The sequence below is a fragment of the Marmota flaviventris genome, chromosome 3 (assembly GCF_047511675.1).
Source record: "Marmota flaviventris isolate mMarFla1 chromosome 3, mMarFla1.hap1, whole genome shotgun sequence".
Classification (NCBI taxonomy): Eukaryota; Metazoa; Chordata; class Mammalia; order Rodentia; family Sciuridae; genus Marmota; species Marmota flaviventris.
Genome location: NC_092500.1, coordinates 165,943,013 through 165,964,145, shown reverse-complemented (window position 1 = coordinate 165,964,145; position 21,133 = coordinate 165,943,013). Strand labels below are relative to the sequence as shown.

The following is a 21,133-nucleotide window of genomic DNA, read 5'->3' as shown; positions in this document are numbered from 1 at the left end:
ACCATTGGACAGATCTTCCAAACAAAAGTTGAATAAGGAAACTATAGAACTCAATAACACAATTAATAACCTAGACTTAATTGACATATATAGAATATACCACCCAACATCAAGCAGTTACACTTTTCTCAGCAGCACATGGATCCTTCTCAAAAATAGATCATATATTATGTCACAGGGCAACTCTTAGACAATATAAAGGACTAGAGATAATACCATGCATCTTATCTGATCATAATGGAATGAAACTGAAAATCAATGATAAAAGAAGGAAGGAAAAATCATGCATCACTTGGAGAATGAACAATAGGTTACTGAATGATCAATGGGTTATAGAAGACATCAAGGAGGAAATTAAAAAATTCTTAGAGATTAATGAAAACACAGACACAACATATCGGAATCTATGGGACACATTGAAAGCAGTTCTAAGAGGAAAATTCATTGCTTGGAGTTCATTCCTTAAAAAAAGAAAAAACCAACAAATAAATGATCTCATACTTCATCTCAAAATCCTAGAAAAAGAAGAGCAAAACAACAGCAAAAGAAGTAGAAGGCAAGAAATAATTAAAATCAGAGCTGAAATTAATGAAATCGAAACAAAAGAAACAATTGAAAAAATTGACAAAACTAAAAGTTGGTTCTTTGAAAAAATAAATAAAATCGACAGAACCTTAGCTCTGCTAACGAAGAGAAGAAGAGAGAGAACTCAAATTACTAGCATACGGGATGAAAAAGGCAATATCACAACAGACACTTCAGAAATACAGAAGATAATCAGAAATTATTTTGAATCCTTATACTCCAATAAATTAGAAGATAGTGAAGGCATCGATAAATTTCTTAAGTCATATGATCTGCCCAGATTGAGTCAGGAGGATATAGACAACCTAAACAGACCAATATCAATTGAGGAAATAGAAGAAACCATCAAAAGACTACCAACTAAGAAAAGCCCAGGACCAGATGGGTATACAGCAGAGTTTTACAAAACCTTTAAAGAGGAACTAATACCAATACTTTTCAAGCTACTTCAGGAAATAGAAAAAGAGGGAGAACTTCCAAATTCATTCTACGAGGCCAACATCACCCTGATTCCTAAACCAGACAAAGACACTTCAAAGAAAGAAAACTACAGACCAATATCTCTAATGAACCTAGATGCAAAAATCCTCAATAAAATTCTGGCAAATTGGATACAAAAACATATCAAAAAAATTGTGCACCATGATCAAGTAGGATTCATCCCTGGGATGCAAGGCTGGTTCAATATACGGAAATCAATAAATGTTATTCACCACATCAATAGACTTAAAAATAAGAACCATATGATCATCTCGATAGATGCGGAAAAAGCATTCAACAAAGTACAGCATCCCTTTATGTTCAAAACTCTAGAAAAACTAGGGATAACAGGAACATACCTCAATATTGTAAAAGCAATCTATGCTAAGCCTCAGGCTAGCATCATTCTGAATGGAGAAAAATTGAAGGCATTCCCTCTAAAATCTGGAACAAGACAGGGATGCCCTCTGTCACCACTTCTGTTCAACATAGTTCTCGAAACACTGGCCAGAGCAATTAGACAGACGAAAGAAATTAAAGGCATAAAAATAGGAAAAGAAGAACTTAAATTATCACTATTTTCAGATGACATGATTCTATACCTAGCAGACCCAAAAGGGTCTACAAAGAAACTATTAGAGCTAATAAATGAATTCAGCAAAGTGGCAGGATATAAAATCAACACGCATAAATCAAAGGCATTCCTGTATATCAGCGACAAATCCTCTGAAATGGAAATGAGGACAACCACTCCATTCACAATATCCTCAAAAAAAATAAAATACTTGGGAATCAACCTAACAAAAGAGGTGAAAGACTTATACAATGAAAATTACAGAACCCTAAAGAAAGAAATAGAAGAAGATCTTAGAAGATGGAAAAATATACCCTGTTCATGGATAGGCAGAACTAACATCATCAAAATGGCGATATTACCAAAAGTTCTCTATAGGTTTAATGCAATGCCAATCAAAATCCCAACAACATTTCTTGTAGAAATAGAGAAAGCAATCATGAAATTCATATGGAAAAATAAAAGACCCAGAATAGCAAAAACAATGCTAAGCAGGAAGTGTGAATCAGGCGGTATAGCGATACCAGACTTCAAACTATACTACAGAGCAATAGTAACAAAAACAGCATAGTACTGGTACCAAAACAGGCGGGTGGACCAATGGTACAGAATAGAGGACACAGAAACCAATCCACAAAACTACAACTATCTTATATTTGATAAAGGGGCTAAAAGCATGCAATGGAGGAAGGATAGCATCTTCAACAAATGGTGCTGGGAAAACTGGAAATCCATATGCAACAAAATGAAACTGAATCCCTTTCTCTCACCATGCACAAAAGTTAATTCAAAATGGATCAAGGAGCTTGATATCAAATCAGAGACACGCCGTCTGATAGAAGAAAAAGTTGGCTACGATCTACATACTGTGGGGTCAGGCTCCAAATTCCTCAATAAGACACCCATAGCACAAAAGTTAATAACTAGAATCAACAAATGGGACTTACTCAAACTAAAAAGTTTTTTCTCAGCAAAAGAAACAATAAGAGAGGTAAATAGGGAGCCTACATCCTGGGAACAAATCTTTACTCCTCACACTTCAGATAGAGCCCTAATATCCAGAGTATACAAAGAACTCAAAAAATTAGACAATAAGATAACAAATAACCCAATCAACAAATGGGCCAAGGACCTGAACAGACACTTCTCAGAGGAGGACATACAATCAATCAACAAGTACATGAAAAAATGCTCACCATCTCTAGCAGTCAGAGAAATGCAAATCAAAACCACCCTAAGATACCATCTCACTCCAGTAAGATTGGCAGCCATTATGAAGTCAAACAACAAGTGCTGGCAAGGATGTGGGGAAAAGGGTACACTTGTACATTGCTGGTGGGACTGCAAATTGGTGCAGCCAATTTGGAAAGCAGTATGGAGATTTCTTGGAAAGCTGGGAATGGAACCACCATTTGACCCAGCTATTCCCCTTCTTGGTCTATTCCCTAAAGACCTAAAAAGAGCATGCTACAGGGACACTGCTACATCGACTGTGAAACCAACCTAGATGCCCTTCAATAGACGAATGGATAAAAAAAAAATGTGGCATTTATACACAATGGAGTATTACTCTGCATTAAAAAATGACAAAATCATAGGATTTGCAGGGAAATGGATGGCATTAGAGCAGATTATGTTAAGTGAAGCTAGCCAATCCCTAAAAAACAAATGCCAAATGTCTTCTTTGATATAATTAGAGTAACTAAGAACAGAGTAGGGACGAAGAGCATGAGAAGAAGATTAACATTAAACTGGGATGAGAGGTGGGAGGGAAAGGGAGAGAGAAGGGAAATTGCATGGAAATGGAAGGAGACCCTCAGGGTTATACAAAATTACATACAAGAGGAAGTGAGGGGAAAGGGGAAAATAATACAAGGGGGAGAAATGAATGACAGTAGAGGGGGTAGAGAGAGAAGAGGGGAGGGGAGGGGAGGGGAGGGGGGATAGTAGAGGATAGGAAAGGCAGCAGAATACAACAGACACTAGTATGGCAATATGTAAATCAATGGATGTGTAACTGATGTGATTCTGCAATCTGTATACGGGGTAAAAATGGGAGTTCATAACCCACTTGAATCAAAGTGTGAAATATGATATTTCAAGAACTATGTAATGTTTTGAACAGCCAACAATACAAAATTTAAAAAAAAGTATACACGTCAATTGTTTTCAGATTATGTGCAACTTATCACACAAATTTAGAACATCTTCATTGCCTCCAAAGGAAACCCCATACCTTTTAGCCATCATCCCCAAACCTCTCATCATCTCCTGCCCCAACCCAAAGCCTTAGCAGCCTCTGGTCTATTTTCTAACCCTACATATTTGCCCATTTTGGACATTTCATGGCAGCAGGATCATATCTAGGGAATCTTCCCTTCACCCACGCTTACCCCACCCTCTTACCCTGGCTGTAGAAGGCACAGGACATCAAGAGAAGCAGGAGCAGGCAGACCCCTGGACAGGTCCCAAGCTGGCGTTGTACCCTCTGGCTGCAATGCCAGGACTAGGGGAAGGACCCGAAGCTGTTGGCCTGTAAAACAAAGTGTCCCAGGACCTAGGCACCAGATGGGAGGTAGTCAGAATAAGCAAGGAAAGAAAGGAAGTGTTCAAGGACCAGAGATAAGGTGGGAGTAGCCGGAGAGCAGGAGTGAGAGGGGGTCGCCATCAGAGGGCACGGACGCTGGGATTTCAGAGCTGAATCAGTATATAGTGATGACAGTGTCCAAAAAGAGCGTCCATAGGGAAGGACATCGGAGGGGAGGGGAGGGGAGGGTGGTATTGGACGAGGCCAACTCACAGAGGCAGGAAATAGATCAGGTGGGGGGGGCTGCGGGGACAGTAACTGCTAGTGACTTCAGGACTTCTTTGGGGTGATGGAAATGTTCTGTAGTTAGTGGGGATGGGTGCACAATTCTGTTAATACACTAAAACCCTCTGAATTGGACATGTTCAGAGAGACTTTTATGGGTGTGATTTTTATCTTGATTAATAGTTTTATCAAGAATGAAAGAAAGGCCCGGCACAGTGGCACAAGCCTGTAATCCCATTGACTCAGGCGGCTGAGGCAGGAGGATGGAAAGTTCAAAGCCAGTTTCAGCAATTTAGCGAGATGCTAAGCAACTCCGTGAGATCCTGTCTCTAATAAAATACAAAATAGGGCCGGGGATGTGGCTCAGTGGTCGAGTGCCCCTGAGTTCAATTCCTAGTAACCCCCCACTCCCCCAAAAACTGAAAGAAAAAAAATAATAAGTGGGACTAGTTCACTACAGTCCAGGTATGATGGCAAAACCAGGCCTGGTTGTGAAGTGAAATTATAAAAATGTTATGGTAAGAAACCAAAGCCCGAGGAAGGGGTCAGTTCTCCCCTCTCACAGCCTTTCTCCAGGAAGCCCGATTGACCATGGGTCTGTAGATAACTTCCCCTGGGAGTCCTACTCTCCCCCTTTGCACCTGTGGAAGCTCAGGCCACCTCAGAGGAGCCAGTTCTTCCCCTTATCACACTCTTCTTCTGTAAACATGCTTCTGTCCAGAGAAACCCCAAGCACAACCTTATATCAGGCAGACTAGAAAATTTATGACACTAAATAGCCTGTAAATGTCTGAGAAACTGGATGGAGCTCAGGATTTGGAGTTTCGTTTTCCTCTGGGTCCGCCAGCGTTAAATAAAGTTTGGAGTTCTCCTCCTCTCTGAGTGCTGCTCTCTGCTCGGCAGCCAGTCGGTTTCCCAGAGGGCACAGGGGAAAGGTTAGGGAGGAAAGAGGGAAAGTGAGTCTGGGCAGGGGTGGGAGGGGTCAGGCTCAGCAGGACAGGAGGGATGAGGTCGGGTTCCAGAGCATAATCCAACAGGTCCCAGTGGTGGGAGGGACCTGGGCAGCTCAGGAAGTCCACCTGGCCCAGAGGTGGTGCCTGGAGGCCGCCCCAGTCCAGGTGACTGAAGGGAGGGGGCGGGGCACTCAGGGAGCCAGCCCTGGGAGATTCCTGGAGCGAGGCAGGAGTCTCCTCTGCTGCTGGGGACAGGGAGCTGGACTCCCCAGGCTTGAAGCTGGCCCCCAGATCTTGCACTTCAATTATGAAGCCCCGTCCTGTGAATCCCCCAGGGAAAGATGGGGTTTGAAAAAGCCGAGAACCACCGCCTCCTGTCAGATTCTCTGTAGGAAAACAAGCCAGAGAAGGTTAGATAAATAAGCAAAGGGATCCAGGGCCAGGGACCAGGCTGAGTGACTAGCTTCCTACCGATGTTGCTGGAGAGCTGTGAGCTGTTAAGTGAAAATAAGGACTATCAGAAACAGAAATAGCAAGCTGGTCATGCGCTGAGACACGTGTTTTGCTGAGCATCTGTATACTCGAGGCGTGGAGCATGGAATGCTGGACAGACTTGGCACTGCCCCCAGAGGCTGCTCGGCTGAGGTCTGTGTGGGGGTGGGGCTACCACTAAGCAAATAAGTACCGAGAACTTCATCGCTTCATTGGAAACGTAGGAAGGATAAGGTAAGGAGAGGGGAGCTCGGGTTGTGTCTCACAGGAATGTCATCGAGCCTGGGGGTCAGAGCAAGTTTCACTGAGGAAATGACCCCAGAGGGGATGGGCTGTGGGGGATGGTGCCTACAAAGGCCCTGGCACAAGAAGGAGCTCTAAGGACCAGCTGGAGTTAACCTGCCAGAGGGGGAAGGTGGAGACAGCTAGAGAGGCAGGAAGAGCCAGACTGTGCAGGGCATTGTGGGCCACTTGGAGGATTCTGAGCCTTATCCCATGGGAAAGGAAAGCAGGAAACTTAGGGTGTAAGTGGGAGGTCCTTGAAGCAGCAGCAGGGGACAGTGGAGCAAAGTAGTTAAGAGCATGGACTCTGGAGTCAGATTGCCTAGGTTCAAATCCCAGGTCTGCCACCTATAGTCTGTGCAACCAAAGTCAGGTCAACTAACCTCTCTGTGCCTCGGTCTCCTGCCTTATAAAATAGGGTGGCTATGTATCATATCTACTTTATAGGGTTAGCATGAAGATTGATTGATTAAAGTGTCTGGCACACAGAGTGAGGAGGAATCGCTGTCATAAGTGGGCTTGACAGGAGCGTCCCTGGCTGGGGATGCTCCCCCATCTCCAGGCAGACATTCTGTCCAGGCTAAGAGCTATTGGCACCCAGGAGAGTTCTGGCTTCTGTAGTGGCTGCCACTTTGAAGACAAGGGTCTCTTGGCCTTGGTGACCATTCTTCTTGCATTGTCCTCTGGTTCTGACCATCCTGTGAGCTGCAGGAGGATGGGGACATCACTCAGCACACACCCTCCAGCTCGGCAGGTGACCAGGTGAACGAGTGGCTGACTGGCTGGGTCTGTGACACACCTGGACTCGATGAGGGGGCTTCTGTTGGACCCTTTCCACCGGGGGAGTCGGTTCCCTGCAGCCGTAGGAGCCTGGGGATGGAGGAACACGTTTACTCTGCAGCCCCAAAGGCGGGCTCTTTGCTGGAGGTTGGGATCCTGGAAGCAGGAACTGGACCAGGAGGCAGGAAGCCGTCGCTCTAGAGACAGCGGCATGTCCTTTGCGCGATGATCTCACGTTCTTACCAGAGCCCCCGGATGAGGGGGCCATTTCTTTCACTTGCTTCTGAAAGGGATGAGTGGTAGCTCCCAGCTGGGCTGGCGGAGCACCCATCCTGCCACGGGAAGGGCTGCTGGGGAGAACTGTGCTCTGGCCCCAGCAGGCTCCCCACCCCAGCCCCACCCAGCCCTGCTGCGGCCTGTGCCTGACAGGAGGCAGGGTTGCCCGGGAGCCCCTTCTCCCCACACGGTGCTGGGGAGGTGCTGCCTGAGCCCAGCCTCCTCTAGAGACTATTATTTTGGGAGGGTGCTGAGCTCAGCACAGCTGCAAGTGCAGCCAGACACAGGCACCCTCTGTCCCCAGCTGGCCTTTCGGAGCTGGCCTGGGGTGAGAAGCCCTCCCCCTCCCCGTGCAGCAGCCCCTCCTACACAGGGTCACCCTGTCCAACCGTATCCACCTTCAGATGGCCCAGAGGCTCTTCAGGTGGTGGAGGAACCGAGGGGCAGGCAAAGCAGCGTGGTCTGTGGGGACGCAGCCCAGCCAAGCCACAGTCCCTGCCCCCAGCCCCAAGCCTGAGGTACCAGCCCCCAGGGCCCAGGCCAGAGCCATACGTGGGGACTCTGTAAGCACTCCTCACAATGGGTTCTCTGGCCTGGTAGCCAGGACAAGAGTGACAACAAAGCCAGCCTTGCCAGGGGCGGAACCTGGGTCAGGACTGCAAACAGCCCAGCTTGGGGCCGGGCCAGGTCCTCCCAAGGTGCCCACTCGTCCATCCGTCCATCCATCCGGGTGGAGGATTAGCAGCTGGGGCCCAGCCAGTGTGGGTGGGGCTGCTCCCCAGCTCTGCCCTGCAGGTGGCCCTGGGGTGGGGGCTGGGCCGTGGGAACAGAGGCCCTGCACAGGGTCCTGCTGCTCTAGTGGCTCTTTGTGTTCCAGGTGCCCCACGTTGGACAATGAAGCTGGCCACAGCAGCCCTGTTGCTGGGTTTCGTGATGGTGGCCGCTGGAGAGGAGGAGGAAGAAAACGACCCGTGTGTGTACGAGAACCTGCCCTACGAGGACACCGGGCTGTGCAAGTAAGAGGCGGGCGGCCGGGCCAAGGCCACCAGGACAGGGCAGCACTGAGTCCAGGCTCTGTCCTCCCTTCTAGAGGACTGGAAGTGCAGCTGTTCCCTCAGGGGCCTTGGCAGCTGGCCTCACCCTCCCCTGGAATCAGAAGGGTTTTGTGGGCCCCGTGGGGTGTCTGGGCCTTATCCCAGGAGAAGAGGCACAGGGAATACGGGAGCCTCAGGGGAGGACCACAGAGCAGCGGCAGGGGACAGTGCCTCAGAGAAAGGCCCCCTCCTTGCAGCCCAGAGGGTCCCTCCCAGGCAGCCATTCCCGGCCAAGTGGGCATGTTGAGAGAAAATGGCATCAGGAAGAAGGCACGTGATCGGCCCCCTGTAATGGGCCACAGGTGTGTTTGGCCAGGGGCCCTGCTTTGGGGCGTGGGACCCCAGATGGAGCTTCAGCCCTTCCCAGGACACGGATTTCTCCCACTCTGGGTCTCACCGGGAGCTGCAGCTCAGCCCTCCTTACTGGCTCTGTGATGCGAAAAGTGAATCTCTATTTCCCCACACTCCTCTATTTCCCCTCTGAGGGCTCCCCGGGGCCATTTTGATGCCATGCCCTGTGGGGTCTGGTGGCTGAGGAAGGCACTGTCCACTGAGCCATCCCAGGAATGGGGGAGAGGGAGAGAGCACTGTGATTTCCTACTCCTCTTTGATGCCTTTGAATTTTTGTCACCATTTAGAACCATCTATAAATCTTCACCCTTAAAAAGTGATATAGTTGAATCCTAAAAAAGAAAAAAAAAGTATGATCACACATATTTTGGTCATCTTAGCACATTTAAAAAAACCTTCATAAACAGCACTGCATGGACTCTTCTGTTGGGAGAAAGGAGGGAAATGAGGCTGCCTCCCTCTCACATTCCAGTTTCTTTGGCGATCTGCAGAGTGGCCCCAGGGACAGCAGGCTTCTGAGCCCCGTGCACACAAGGTCCAACCCCCATCAGCTGGGGGGTCAGCTGACCAGGCAAGGCAGGACCAGGCTAGGATCACGGCCCCCTTGTTTCCCACACCCTGGAACACAAAAGAGATGGTAACATCTGCATGTCCCCTGGGGGGGGTGGGCCCAGGTCCCTTGATCTTCCCTGCTCCCTGATGACCCTGCCTGCTACTCCCTGAGGCACCTGCTATGTCAGACAGACACTGTGCCAGCACCTGGGCTCCTTGACACGCTTGACTGTCTCAGTTAACAAACAAAGGAGGAGTCACCCTCCCCACTTTGCAGAAGCAGGGACAGAGGAATCCGTATGCAGCTTGGGAGAGGCAGAGACCCCTTCCACCCCTGACCCCTGGCCTGACTCTCTGCTCCTGCTCTTCCCCCTCCTATCTCTGGTGCTCCAACTGGAATAAAGGGGGCTCATTCTCAGGGCTCTGGGAAGACGCCAGCCACCCCCAGTTTGAAAACCATGGACTTAAAACACTGAGGGTGAATGCTGGGAGAATTATAAGCCATCCATGCAAAGAGGAAGCTCAGTCCTCGTCACAGCTTGGAGACTGTTACCTGTAAGAGAGGACCATGGGAATGAAGATGCTTCAGGGTGGCCCCCGGGAGAGAGCAGCACCTCCCCGCAAATAATGGCAGCTGACTGCCTAAATTTTCCCTGAAGAGCCCTGCCCTGGTCTTCTTTGACATGGCCCATTGTTTCTAGTTCTGACCCAGGGGCTGCATAGAACAAGTAGGTGCTTCCTGCTGGTCTTTCTCTTTGGAGCTGGACACCATGTCCCCCTGTCCACCCAGCTCTTCACCCCACCTTCACTCCAGCCCTCAGTGCCTCCCAGGGGCCAAGGTTCCCAGCCTCCACTTTCAGGACGGGAGAGTGGAGGATGGGCCACTGTCACACCAAGGACCATGCGTGGTATCGGGGGCACCCACCAGAGCCCCCGCATGCCTCCTGAAGACAGCCTCATGTCCCATGGGCCTTCTTGTCACCCTTGCCGTCAGTCCATCCGGCTGCTCTAACAATGGAGCCTTAGACTGGGAAACTGATAAACAATGGAAATTCATTGCTCACAGGTTGGAGACTGGTGAATACAAGACCAAGGCGCCAGCGGATTTGGTGACTGGAGAGGGCCATTCTCTTCCTCAAGATGGCGCCTTATTCTGTCCCCAAGTGGCATAAAGGAAGGGCAGCTTCCTTTAACCTCTTTTATAAGGACACCAATCCCTCCTCATAAGAGTAACTTGGTCACCCACTAAGGCCCCACCTCTTGTTCCTATCACACGGGGGATTGAAGAGATGAGTCTGGCTGTGGCAGGGGACACCAGCCTTCCAACCAGGGCCCTGGTTTGGGGCAGGTGAGATCCTGAGCCCGTCCACTGGTTCAGCTGGAAAGCCACATTTCTCTAACCCAGTCCTTACCATGACAAAGAGCTGGGAGCGCTCCTCTAGCTCAGCGGAAGCCTGCAGGAATAAGAGACCAGCTCGGGAAGCCACGTGGTGCAGGGAAAAGTGCCCTCGATAGTTCCCCCCAAACTTAGCAGCTGTAAGTGTCTTAGCCTCCACTTCTCTGGCCGCGGCTCAGCGGGCGCCACTGGCTCAGGGTCTCTCACGAGGCTGCAGTTCAAGCTGTTGTCTGGGATTCCGCAGTTCATCTGAGGGACCGACTGGTGGGGTGGGACGCTCTGTCCCCAGGCTCACTCAGCTAGTTGTACACGTTGGTCCTCTGTCATGTGGCGTCCTCCCAAGACCAACCCCGCACTCCAGGAAGTATCAGAGAGAGAGAGAGAGACCAACCCCAAAGAGAAGCCAGTCTTCTGACATAATCCTGGAAAAGAGTGCACGTCGCTTCTGCCATATTTTCTTCGTTAGACATAAGTCCACTAGGTCCAGCCCACTCTCAGGGGAAGGGACTACACAGGGTGCAAATAGCAGGACATGGGGCCATTTTCTTCGTTAGACATAAGTCCACTAGGTCCAGCCCACTCTCAGGGGAAGGGACTACACAGGGTGCAAATAGCAGCACATGGGGCCATTGGGGCCCTCCTAGAGACGGCCCACCACCTTTCCCTTCCCCCCCTGGGCTCACCAACATGCGACCCTTGTGAATCACTTCTTTTTCTATGAGCCCCGGTCTCCCAGTCTGGGAGAGGAGAATGATAATCATCGCTTGGAGGCATCACTGAGTCACGTAAGATAAGCACACAAGATGCTTGAAGGGGCGTGGCCCAAAAGTCCCATTCCCTTTTCTCAGGGTCCCTTATGCGGCCCTAGCTGATGGCAAAGGGAGGGCCCTATTCTCTTGGGTGCCTCTAGGCCTTGTCAAGGGGATCAGGAGAGTCCCCATATCTCAGGATGGAAATTGGAACATGTCCCCTGTGAGGTAAACCACAGGTAGCAAGGGCATCTGAGAAGGTGGCCCTTCAGGGTGTTGCAGTCACCACTGCAAATGTAATAAATTTGCCTTCAGGGTCTTTATCCCAAGCTTTTTTTTTTTTTTTTGGTGGTGCTGGGGATTGAACCCAGGGCCTTTTGCATGCGAGGCAAGCACTCTACCAACTGAGCTATCCCCAGCCCAATATCCCAAGCTTTTGATAAAGCAACTAAATGGCACAGAGGCCTGCCTGTGCTCCTTGACACAACCTCCCATGTGGAACAACATGTCCTCTTCATCGCTGGCTGGCAGCACCCCCACAGATGTGATGGGCAGGGTCAGAAACACAAATCTAATTCTTGGTCCCGGGCATGTCCTCTGTCCCATCAGGACACTCTCTAGCCTCAGGCCCACTCACCAAACATCAATTTGCTGATTTCATGTTTGTTTGTTTGTTTATGGTCTTGAGGTTCAATTCAGGGATGCTCCACCACTGAGCCTAATCCCCAGCCCTTTCTAGTTTTCATTTTGAGACAGGGTCTCCTAAACGGCCCAGGCTGGCCTTGAATTTCAAAATCCTCCCTCAGCCTCCTGAGTTGCTGGGATTACAGGCCTGCGGGGGGCCCCCACTCCTGGCTGCTGATTTTGTTTAACTATGTTAACACGTGCGGCGATTTTACTGGAATTAAGAGGGGTGAATGGCTACCTCCCACTCACCTCTTCCCTGCCGGGTCAGTTTTTCCCCAGTCTGTACTGTGTGTTGATGGTCCATCCCTCTGTCCATGGAGGGTCCCTTCCACCTGCCTCACATCTTGCTGGCTCCAGTGATCGGGAGCTACAGCAGAAACATCCAGATGATCCCTAAAAGGCTATAATGAAGATAATGGAGAACCTATCCCCTAAGACTCCAAAAGCTGCAGACGCCATGCCATCCAAAAGGAATTGCTGCAAAGGAGCCAAGAGTCAGCCTAAACAATGAGCAAGCTCCATGGGCGTAGGTCCACCCCTGTGTCTGAGGCCTTGGCCCACCGAAGCAGCCTGCATCCACTCCTGCTGGGCTCAGCTGCCTCTGCCCTCTGTCACCTCTGGTCACCTCTGGATCTACTGGGAAGGTGGGAGGCAGACAGCGGAAGGGCAGGGCAGGGCTGTCCTCCCAGTCCCAGCCTCTGGAGCTCTTTATCCAGAACTGTTCCCCAAATTATATTCTGGGTGCCCCAGTGAGAGGCATCACCCCCAAAAAGGCACGGTGGACAGCAGTGCCACTGTCCAGCTGGGCAGCAGCTCAGCCACACTGGGCTGCTAGAAAAGGTGGGGGACCAGGAACACCTACCTACTCTGTACCTCCCCCAAGAGGAGACCCAGGTCTTGGTGCAAAAACTAGCACAAGGGTAAGGAAGAAGGACAAGTTAAAAAAAAAATTGGTACCAAGATTTTTAAAAATATCTATTTGAAATCTGGCTTAGATTTCTGGGTTCAAGTGTAGGTGAGTCGCAAGGCCAAGCAGGAGAAGCCACAAATCAGTCCCGTCTGTCCTAAGCTGCTGCTGCTCTTTGTTCTGCGTCGTATTTTCTTCCTTTTGGGAAGTCAGATGCTCAGAATCTCTGAGCCATTCAGGTTCTTCTTCTCAGGAAGAAAATAAGTAGATGGTCTCTGAGTGATGGGATGTTTTATCCACTGAGAGACATTTGCATTTTGAAAGCCTGGGGTCTGGGTGATGCTTCGCCTGAAGACATGGGTTATTTAAGTAATGGTGGGAGTTTTAGGCATGGGGAGTTCTTGATTGTTTAGGAGAGAGGGAAGGTCTTTGTCCATGAAAGAGGCTGTGCTGAATTGCTGAACCTTTCTCTCTGAACTAAGAACATTCCTGAAGAGCAGTGCATATTGTCCTTATAAACCCAGTCCTATTTTAAATTCACTGGCCAAGTTTGCCTGAGGATGTACAGTTGGCCCTCTGTATCCATGGGTTCTGTATCCATGGATTCAGCCAACCACAGATCGAAAATATTTGGAAAAGAATTGCATCTGCACTGAACATGTGCTGATGCTTTTTTTGGTGATCATTCCCTAGACAATACAGTGTATCTACTATTTGCACAACATTTACATTGTATTAGATGTAAGTAATCTGGAGGCGACACAAAGTACGGAGGTTACATGCAAATATTACGCTGTTTTAGGGTGTAAGATATTTAACATTTTACAGGTTCTGTGCATAGGTTATATGCAGATATCACACCATTTTATATTAGGGCTTGTGCATCCAAGGATTTTGGTGTCCATGGAAGGTCCTAGAATCTATCCCCAAAGGATACCAAGAGATGACTGCAGATTCTTCTTGAGGGTAGACGCTGAGGATGGTCAGTTCCTCTGACCACTCGGCTGTGCTGGACTCTGCTGTAAATGCCGACACTATCTGACTTTTCCCACCAGCCCTGTGAGGCAGGTTCTATTAGTATCCCCTTTTACAGGTGAGGGGACTGAGGCACAAAGAGGCCAAGTGACTCTTGGGGTCACTCAGCTAGTTAGTGGCAGATTTGGGATTTAAACCCATTTGAATTTACCTTCCAATAATGTTAGCCTGCAACTTCATGGACCCCTAGGACCCTGACATGGTTTGACCACCTCCCTCTCTCCATAGGGGCCTTGATGTTTTCTACCCAGAGGTGGGAAATGTCGCCTGCATGTTTATTCCTGACTGCAACAACTTCAGGCATAAGATCACCTACTGGATGGAGCCAATTGTCAAGTTCCCCAGAGCCCTTGAAGTGAGTGAGTTGGGCTGGCTGCAGGGGGTCTGGGGGTCTTGACTTCTTCCTGAGCTCCCTCTGCTGTGGGACTTGAAGCCACATGCAGAGCCATCAGGGTTGGGTCTGCTGGTGCCAGAAGGCTGTTGCTATGAGGCTGTGCCTTCCCTATAGTGGCCCGGTGGCCTAGGGACAGAGTGGGCTGGGGAGGCCTGCAGACTGGACCCTTGGCAATGCCGTGCATCTTGATGCTTGGTTGTCACAGTAGGAGACAGGCTCTTCTTGTGCCCAGTCACCTGAAGTAGAAGATCAAAGTGTTTTAGGAATTGCACGTGATTATTTCTTATTTCTTTCCCTGGGGAGTGATCAGTCCCATCCCGTCGTGGAAGCTTCCCTGGGCTTGGAGCTCTGGTGAGCCTGGGGAAAGGCCGTGGAAGTGGGAAGTGGGGCTGTGGCTCCCAGCGGTCACGCCATGTCCCCGGGAGGCTGCTCCGGTCTTCTGAGCAATTTCTTTCTCTCTCGACTCCTGGGCTCACCTCTTGCTCTCTGCTGTTTTGCTAGTGTCAACAGGGACACAAGGACTATGATGTGTCCAGGACATAGGTCACTAACAGGATGAGACACAGGGATTGTGGCTAGGATGTGATTGTCATTTCTATGCAATGTGCTGGGAAGCACAAGGGTTGCTTCCTCTCTCCTGGTGCAGCCTGGCGGCCCCACACTCCCCTGGTCAGGCCTGACCGTGGCCAAGCCAGGCCCAGCAAGGAGCAAGCTGGAGAGAGCAGCGTCACATGGTTGAGGCGTCTTTGTTTGTCCAAGTGTTTGTCACTATCAGGGAACTAGTATGTTTCACAGCTTATGTGGCTAATGTCGGGAAGCTTCACTGATGGGTCCTGTTGGCAACTGTGACGAATGTCCTTTTACTCTGGAAGGCTGAGCGAGCAGGCACACACACGCACACACACACCTGCACACACATTGTCCCTCCTTCCTGGAGACCCTCAACCAGGCCACACCGTGGGCAACCAAGAGGAGCACAGAACAGAAGGCTGCTGTGCTTCTAGCTCCTGGGACAGGGTGGGGGGCCACGAAAGCAGGGCAGGTACCCAGTTCCTTAGGGACAAGTATATGCTCTCCCATGGGACAGGACTCATGACTCTCCCATTAATTCCCTTGTCCTGGGGTTTTCACTTGCAGGGCCCCAGGAGGTCAGGCCAGATGCTTTCCCAATGATATCCCAGGATCAAATCTCCCAGGCTCCATTCCCTGAGCGGCTGTTGCCCAATATGTCCACTAGATGGCAGTGTAGACTTTTCTAGCTCCTGGAGTCCCTCCTGGGAGGGATTTGAAGACCCCTGGGGAAGTCCTGGGTTTGGGGTTTTGAGGATGGGATTGTCCTGAGGTATGGACACAACAGAGAAGATACTGCATCTGTCACACCCTGAAATGAAATCTTTCACTGTCAAAAAACCCATCCTGTCTCAGCCCAGGGCTAGGTGGGACAGAAAACTGGTCTAGAGTATGGAAGACAGAGGGCTGTGTCCGAGAGAGCCCAGGAGAATAAAGACTTTGTGAAGGAAGGTTTGGTTAAAGCAGTGGGCAGACGAAAAAGTAGTATCCTATTCCCACAGCACTATGGTTTACAGAAATGTAATAGACTATGAGAAGGCAAAGTCGGTGACAAGCTGCCCTTCATTGAGTGCCACTTTAGACTGGTTGTTATTCATGTTGTCATTTCACTCAATTCTCTCATCAAGTCTGCAAGCTAAGTATTTCTTTAGTCAAGATTGATAGTGGCAAATGGCAAAAATCCAACTCAAACTGATTGAAGTCAAAAGAAAGGGGAGAACTTGCTAATAAAAAACTAAACAAACAAAAAACCCTCCAGACATAACTTTCAGGTCTGGTTGGATCTAGGTGCTCTAACTATGTCACAGGGATCTTTCCATCCATCTCTTGACTCTGCTTTTCTCTCTGCTATTTTTACTTATAAATAGACTCTTCCCTTCGATGACAAAAATGGCCCCAATAGCCTTAGGCTGAAGTTTGACCAGTTTATCAATCCCAGTGGGAAAAGATGGATTCTTTCCAACCATTGAAAGTCCCAGGATCTGTCCTGCTTGGATCACACGCCCACCCCTAAACCAAATGGTGACTCTGGGCAGCCGCAGCGAGCAGAAGAGGGTGGTTCTGCTGCGGGAGCACCAGGTGCTGCCTGTGCGAAGGGTCAGGCGGGGAAGCAGCAGTTCCGGTGGAAGTAAGGGGCCTGGCCGGGGCAGTGCTGGACCGAGGCCTGCCCAGCTTCAGAGCCCACGGGCCTGAGCAGTGGACCCTGCAAGGTCCGCTGAAGCCGAGCAGAGCTGGCAGAGCTGGGGGCTTGCTGGAGGGAAGCCTCCCCTAGTCAGTGTGGGAGGGGGATGGAGGATAGTCGCTGCTAAGGAACCTGGGGCTGGAGCTTCCTCAAGGGCTCCAGGGGACAAACCTGCCCTTAGAGAGGACGCAGGTGCACCCTGGGAACAGGGTTCCTCAAAAATGGGACAGGAGAGGGGAGGAAGCCATTTCCACAGGGCCCTGGCCTGAGGGAGGAAGGCAAGAGTGGGTGACTGGCTAAACGGGTCAGCGCCTTGTTTCCAAGGTGATTAAAACCGTGCCACCAAGGCCTCAACTGCCAGTGGACAGGCCGAGGGTGCCCCCCAAGCAAGGCCCGAGGCCCTGGCAGGAGGGGTGCAGTGGGCGAGCGTGGGGCAGCCTCCACGCCCTGGCCCAGGCCGCTCACCCGCCTGTGGGCCCTCCTCCCATCCTGAATCCTCCTCCTCCTCCTCCAGGACCCCTTTGCTGACTGCCCCTCTCTGGGCCTGGCCCCCACCCCTGGCTGATGGCTTCTTGCTAAGACTTTTCAGTGTCTCCTGCCCGCTAAACAGGGTGTTGGCTTTGTTCTGTCCTGCCCATTTGTGTCCTGCCATTGCCCATTCGTGTCCCTCACAGCTGCAACCACTTTGTAAACACTAGGAGAGGGAGGAGGCCGGTGCGGGCGGCGTTTCCTGGAATCACCCACAGCTCCTGCCAGCATCGCAGGTCCCATGCTGGGCCACAGGGCGAGTGAGTGCACGGATGAGTGAATGGATGGTGGGAAGAATGGACAAGTGAGTGGCAGGTATAAGGACCCCTCCCAGAGTGCAAGCCCCCAGCTGTGTAAGCCCCAGGTTGGTTGTTTAAGCTTCCAGGAGTCCTGGGCATGTGCAGGAAAGCTGCTGAGCCCAGTGGACCTCAGACAGCAGGCAGCACAGAGGTGGAGCTGGGGGTTGGAAAGGAAAACCGGGGAGGGAAAGAGAGGAGGGGGTGGGGGTGGTGTTGGGAGCACAGCCGGCAAGGTCATGCTTCTTGAGCACCGAGGCTGGGAGCTGAGAGCTGCGGAAGTTAAGTGGAAGCTTTTCTCCTCCTGAGCGCTGACAAACATTAAGAGGCCAACATTTTAAATGCATCCCGTCCTTAAAGCCAATGAAAACTGAAAGGACCCTGAGAAGTGTCTTGACTGGGGCTTATTCTTCACCTTAAATTTAACCAGCTGGAATCCTTTTGAAGGGAAGAAATTGCCGTTAAGTGGGGAACGTGCACGCATTAGAGGGAAGGAACAAAAGCCACAGCGCTCTGTCCTGCTGTCCTTCAGGTTTCTAATCAGGCGCCAGAAAGCAGGTGTCCCTGCGCGTCCCAGGCTGGGCAAGTGCATCTCCCGCCCCTGCTGCAGCTGCGCGTGTTGCTGCCCCCTAGCGGCCGTACAAATTTCAACACCAAATCGGGAGCAGAGGAGGCGCCCAGGTCCTCCGCTGGGCAAGCGCTCGGCAAGCACTCTACCAGTGAGCTACAGGGTTTCACTAAGTTGCCCAGGCTGCCCTGAGTATGTGATCCCCCTGCCTCCTCTTGAGTAGCTGGGATTACAGGGTGCACGCCAGCCACTTCTTAAACACCAATTTTTAGAGGCTGGAGATATGGAGACCTACCTACAGAGTGGGGAGTCAGAGGCTCCTCTCTGAAGCAGACCCCAAGCTCACCAGCGCAAGCAGGAAAATGAGGGCTGCTGCTGCTGCCACAGAATAATGGGCCCTGTCAGGACACTGGGCTTCTGATGCCCATGTGGTTTCAGGAGAGCAGCCCCTGGTGGCTGCAGCAGATCCCTGGGCTGGGGGCAGGTCTTCCTTGCAGAGAGAGAGAGAGTGATACATGTGGCCCTCAAAGGCAGGTGTTTGCTTAGGGCACTGCAGTCACAAATGACTTGGCATTACTCACGCTGGCACCACACGCCTGGTCCCCTGGACACACTGTCAATCCAAGGATAAAAGACACCATTACAGAGTTTCCAGGATGCTGGGGGGAGAGACAGGTAGCTGGCAAACAGAGAGTCACAGGGTGTCCGTGAGCCAGCACCTGGCAAGGGACAGGCACACAGGGGTCAGGATGGCTAGGGGAGGGATGAGGCTTGGGAGAGGGCAGGGCCACACCACAAGGAGATAGAAAGCTGGGAGCCCCAGCGTGGTACATGGGTTGTAACTGAAGTCAGGTGGGTGGGGGTGGGGTCACCGTGTGATGGTTAGACTGGTGAAGGTGGTCAGTTTAGCAATTCTGGAAGGTCACCTGGCAGCAGGTGGAAGAATGGAGAGAAGGTGAGCTTGAAGGCAGGAACGTGGAGTGGGGTAAGAGATGTTAGAGAGGTGGAATCCATAGGGCTGTGGGTGTGGCGGCCGGGGTTTCTGGGATGGGTGGGTGAGGGTGAGATGGAGCATATAATCTATCATCCCAAACAAGACCCTGTGAGGGTCAGGTGGGGGTGCTGTTCATAATTATACCAGGACAAAGGGTGTCTTTGGGCACAGCACCAATAAGCTGTAGTGGACATGGACCCCAATGACCCTGAGAATAGTGCCTTCACCAAGCAAGGGAAGCACTAGACTGATAGAGGCCAGCAGCAGAGCCATCTATACACACCAGATCTGAGGACACTGTGCACACTCAGAGGTGGCACAGCCAGAGGCTTGCATTAGGGTCACTGGCATCCAGGCAGAAGCAGAATCTGTGAGGCCACCTCTCACTTAGGGAGAGGACGTGTTGCAGTCAGTAGAACTGGCCAGTGGTGTCAGATGGACACCCACTGGACCCAACCACCAAGCCACAGGCGACCTGCACCGAGGGATCAGGGAGGGAGGAGAAGTGGAAACTGTGGAGTGGGTTGGCTACTCACACCACACCAGAGCTTGCCAAGAGACACCTGAGACTCAGTGCTGTCAGGAAGGAGCTGGGAGGAAGGGTAATACCAAAACAGGGCAAAGGAGGGCATATAGGGCCTTCTGGAAACACCACTAAGATAAGCACAGGGGTGGGTCAGAGAGGTGGGGTTTCAGAGGGTGTCCCAGACACCTCACAACTGACAGGACCTGGCACTGACTGAGGTCAGAGACTGGAGCCCCCAAAAGGTTGGAGGAGCAGGAGGAAGAAGGTGGTGAGTGGCATGGGGCATGCCATCATGGTCACAGCCAGTTGGAGGGTGCTGCTCAGTGCTGGGGTGAGGGGTCCCCAAGCCCCTGTGGGCTGGAGTTCCCCCAGCAGAGCCTCATCTATGGGGAGAAATGTTGCAGAAGGTACCAGGGGAGGGCAGGTGGTAGGGCTCTGGGGATTGGGGGTGGGGAATGCCCAGATCATGGGCAGGGCAGAGCAGAGAGGTAAGGAAGTGTGCATCAAGGCCAATTATTGGGGAACAATTAATGAGATGTGACCATCACTCATTGCCCAGCACCTAACCAGAACTTAGTAAAAACAGAAGGTTGTCACTGTGGTTAGACGGGTTTGCTGGTTTGTCACCTAACAGGTAGATAAAAGATAGAAGGAAGGTCGGGCTTCCTGAGGTTGTGGGAGGTGCAGGAACTGAGTGGGAGACAGAGCACAGGGTGGCTGAGGCTGGGAAAGATTTAGGGGTCGGAGCTGATGGGTAGAGCCAGGTCTGGAAAACACCCCCAGTACCCAGTAGGGCTGCCTCCAGGAGACCTGCGCACACACTTGTCATTTCATCCTTGGTTGCTGGCTCCTTAGCTCAGGTGGTCCAAGTCTGTTAATCATCCACTGTGTCCCAGCCCAGCCCAGGCTGCCTGGCCATGTTGTCAGGGGCGCCTCTGGGCACAGCAGTACCAGGTGAAATGGGAGAGATGATTATCAGATTGCAGAGAAATTTCCCGGGAAGGATTTCACAATCCTCTACAGCAGGTGAGGGACACCGCCCAAGGCCCCACTCACCCAAGACTGCAGGGTCCCGCCTCCCAACCCACTGCCCTTTCACCTACCTAATTTTACCTCTGGAATCACCTAATGTTCACGCCGGACTCAAGGTGTCATTCAGTCATTTATCCATCTGAGCCAGACTCGATGGCGCTCCACTCTCTGACCCCTGCCAGATACTGTCATCTCTGTCCTGCCCGGGAAGGCCTTCTCTTCCCAGGAAGGAGGTCAGTTGAACTCTGACAACGGAGGGGAGGCCATAGAAGAATGGACTATGCCCTCAGATGACTGACGTCTTGCTCCCGACCTTCAGACCCAGTCCTCTTCAGCCCCAGCCACCTTTCCTGTTGAAGTATTCACTGCTTCAGGGCTTGCAGAACTTCCAGCCAGACCTGAACCTGACCCCTGTGCAGAGGGCTGCCGGACCCTTGCTCAACAATGGAGTATCTGGTGTCAGCTGAAGCTCAGTCAAGAGCTGTGGAAACAGTTCCAGATGTTTTTTAGATCAAATAGTGTTTCTTTGAAAAAAGTGT

At 51.1% G+C, this 21,133-nt stretch overlaps 1 protein-coding gene and 1 non-coding gene across 3 annotated transcripts in view; one reads left to right on the top strand and one right to left on the bottom strand.

The window, feature by feature from the left end:
* Positions 1–21,133, top strand: part of Pebp4 (phosphatidylethanolamine binding protein 4) — a 198,412-nt gene that overhangs the window by 8,401 nt on the left and 168,878 nt on the right. The window contains exons 1-3 of one of the 2 annotated variants that reach the window (XM_071609251.1): positions 6,066–6,130; positions 8,112–8,250; positions 14,234–14,360. In XM_071609251.1, the coding sequence (XP_071465352.1) occupies positions 8,129–8,250; positions 14,234–14,360 (249 nt within the window). In that variant the 5' untranslated portion in view covers positions 6,066–6,130; positions 8,112–8,128. Of the gene's footprint in view, positions 1–6,065; positions 6,131–8,111; positions 8,251–14,233; positions 14,361–21,133 lie in introns of those variants that run through there. The other variant, XM_071609250.1, reaches the window with a different exon arrangement.
* Trnaa-cgc (transfer RNA alanine (anticodon CGC)) lies at positions 11,723–11,791 on the bottom strand. The gene has a single exon. It is a non-coding gene; the product is annotated as a tRNA-Ala (tRNA).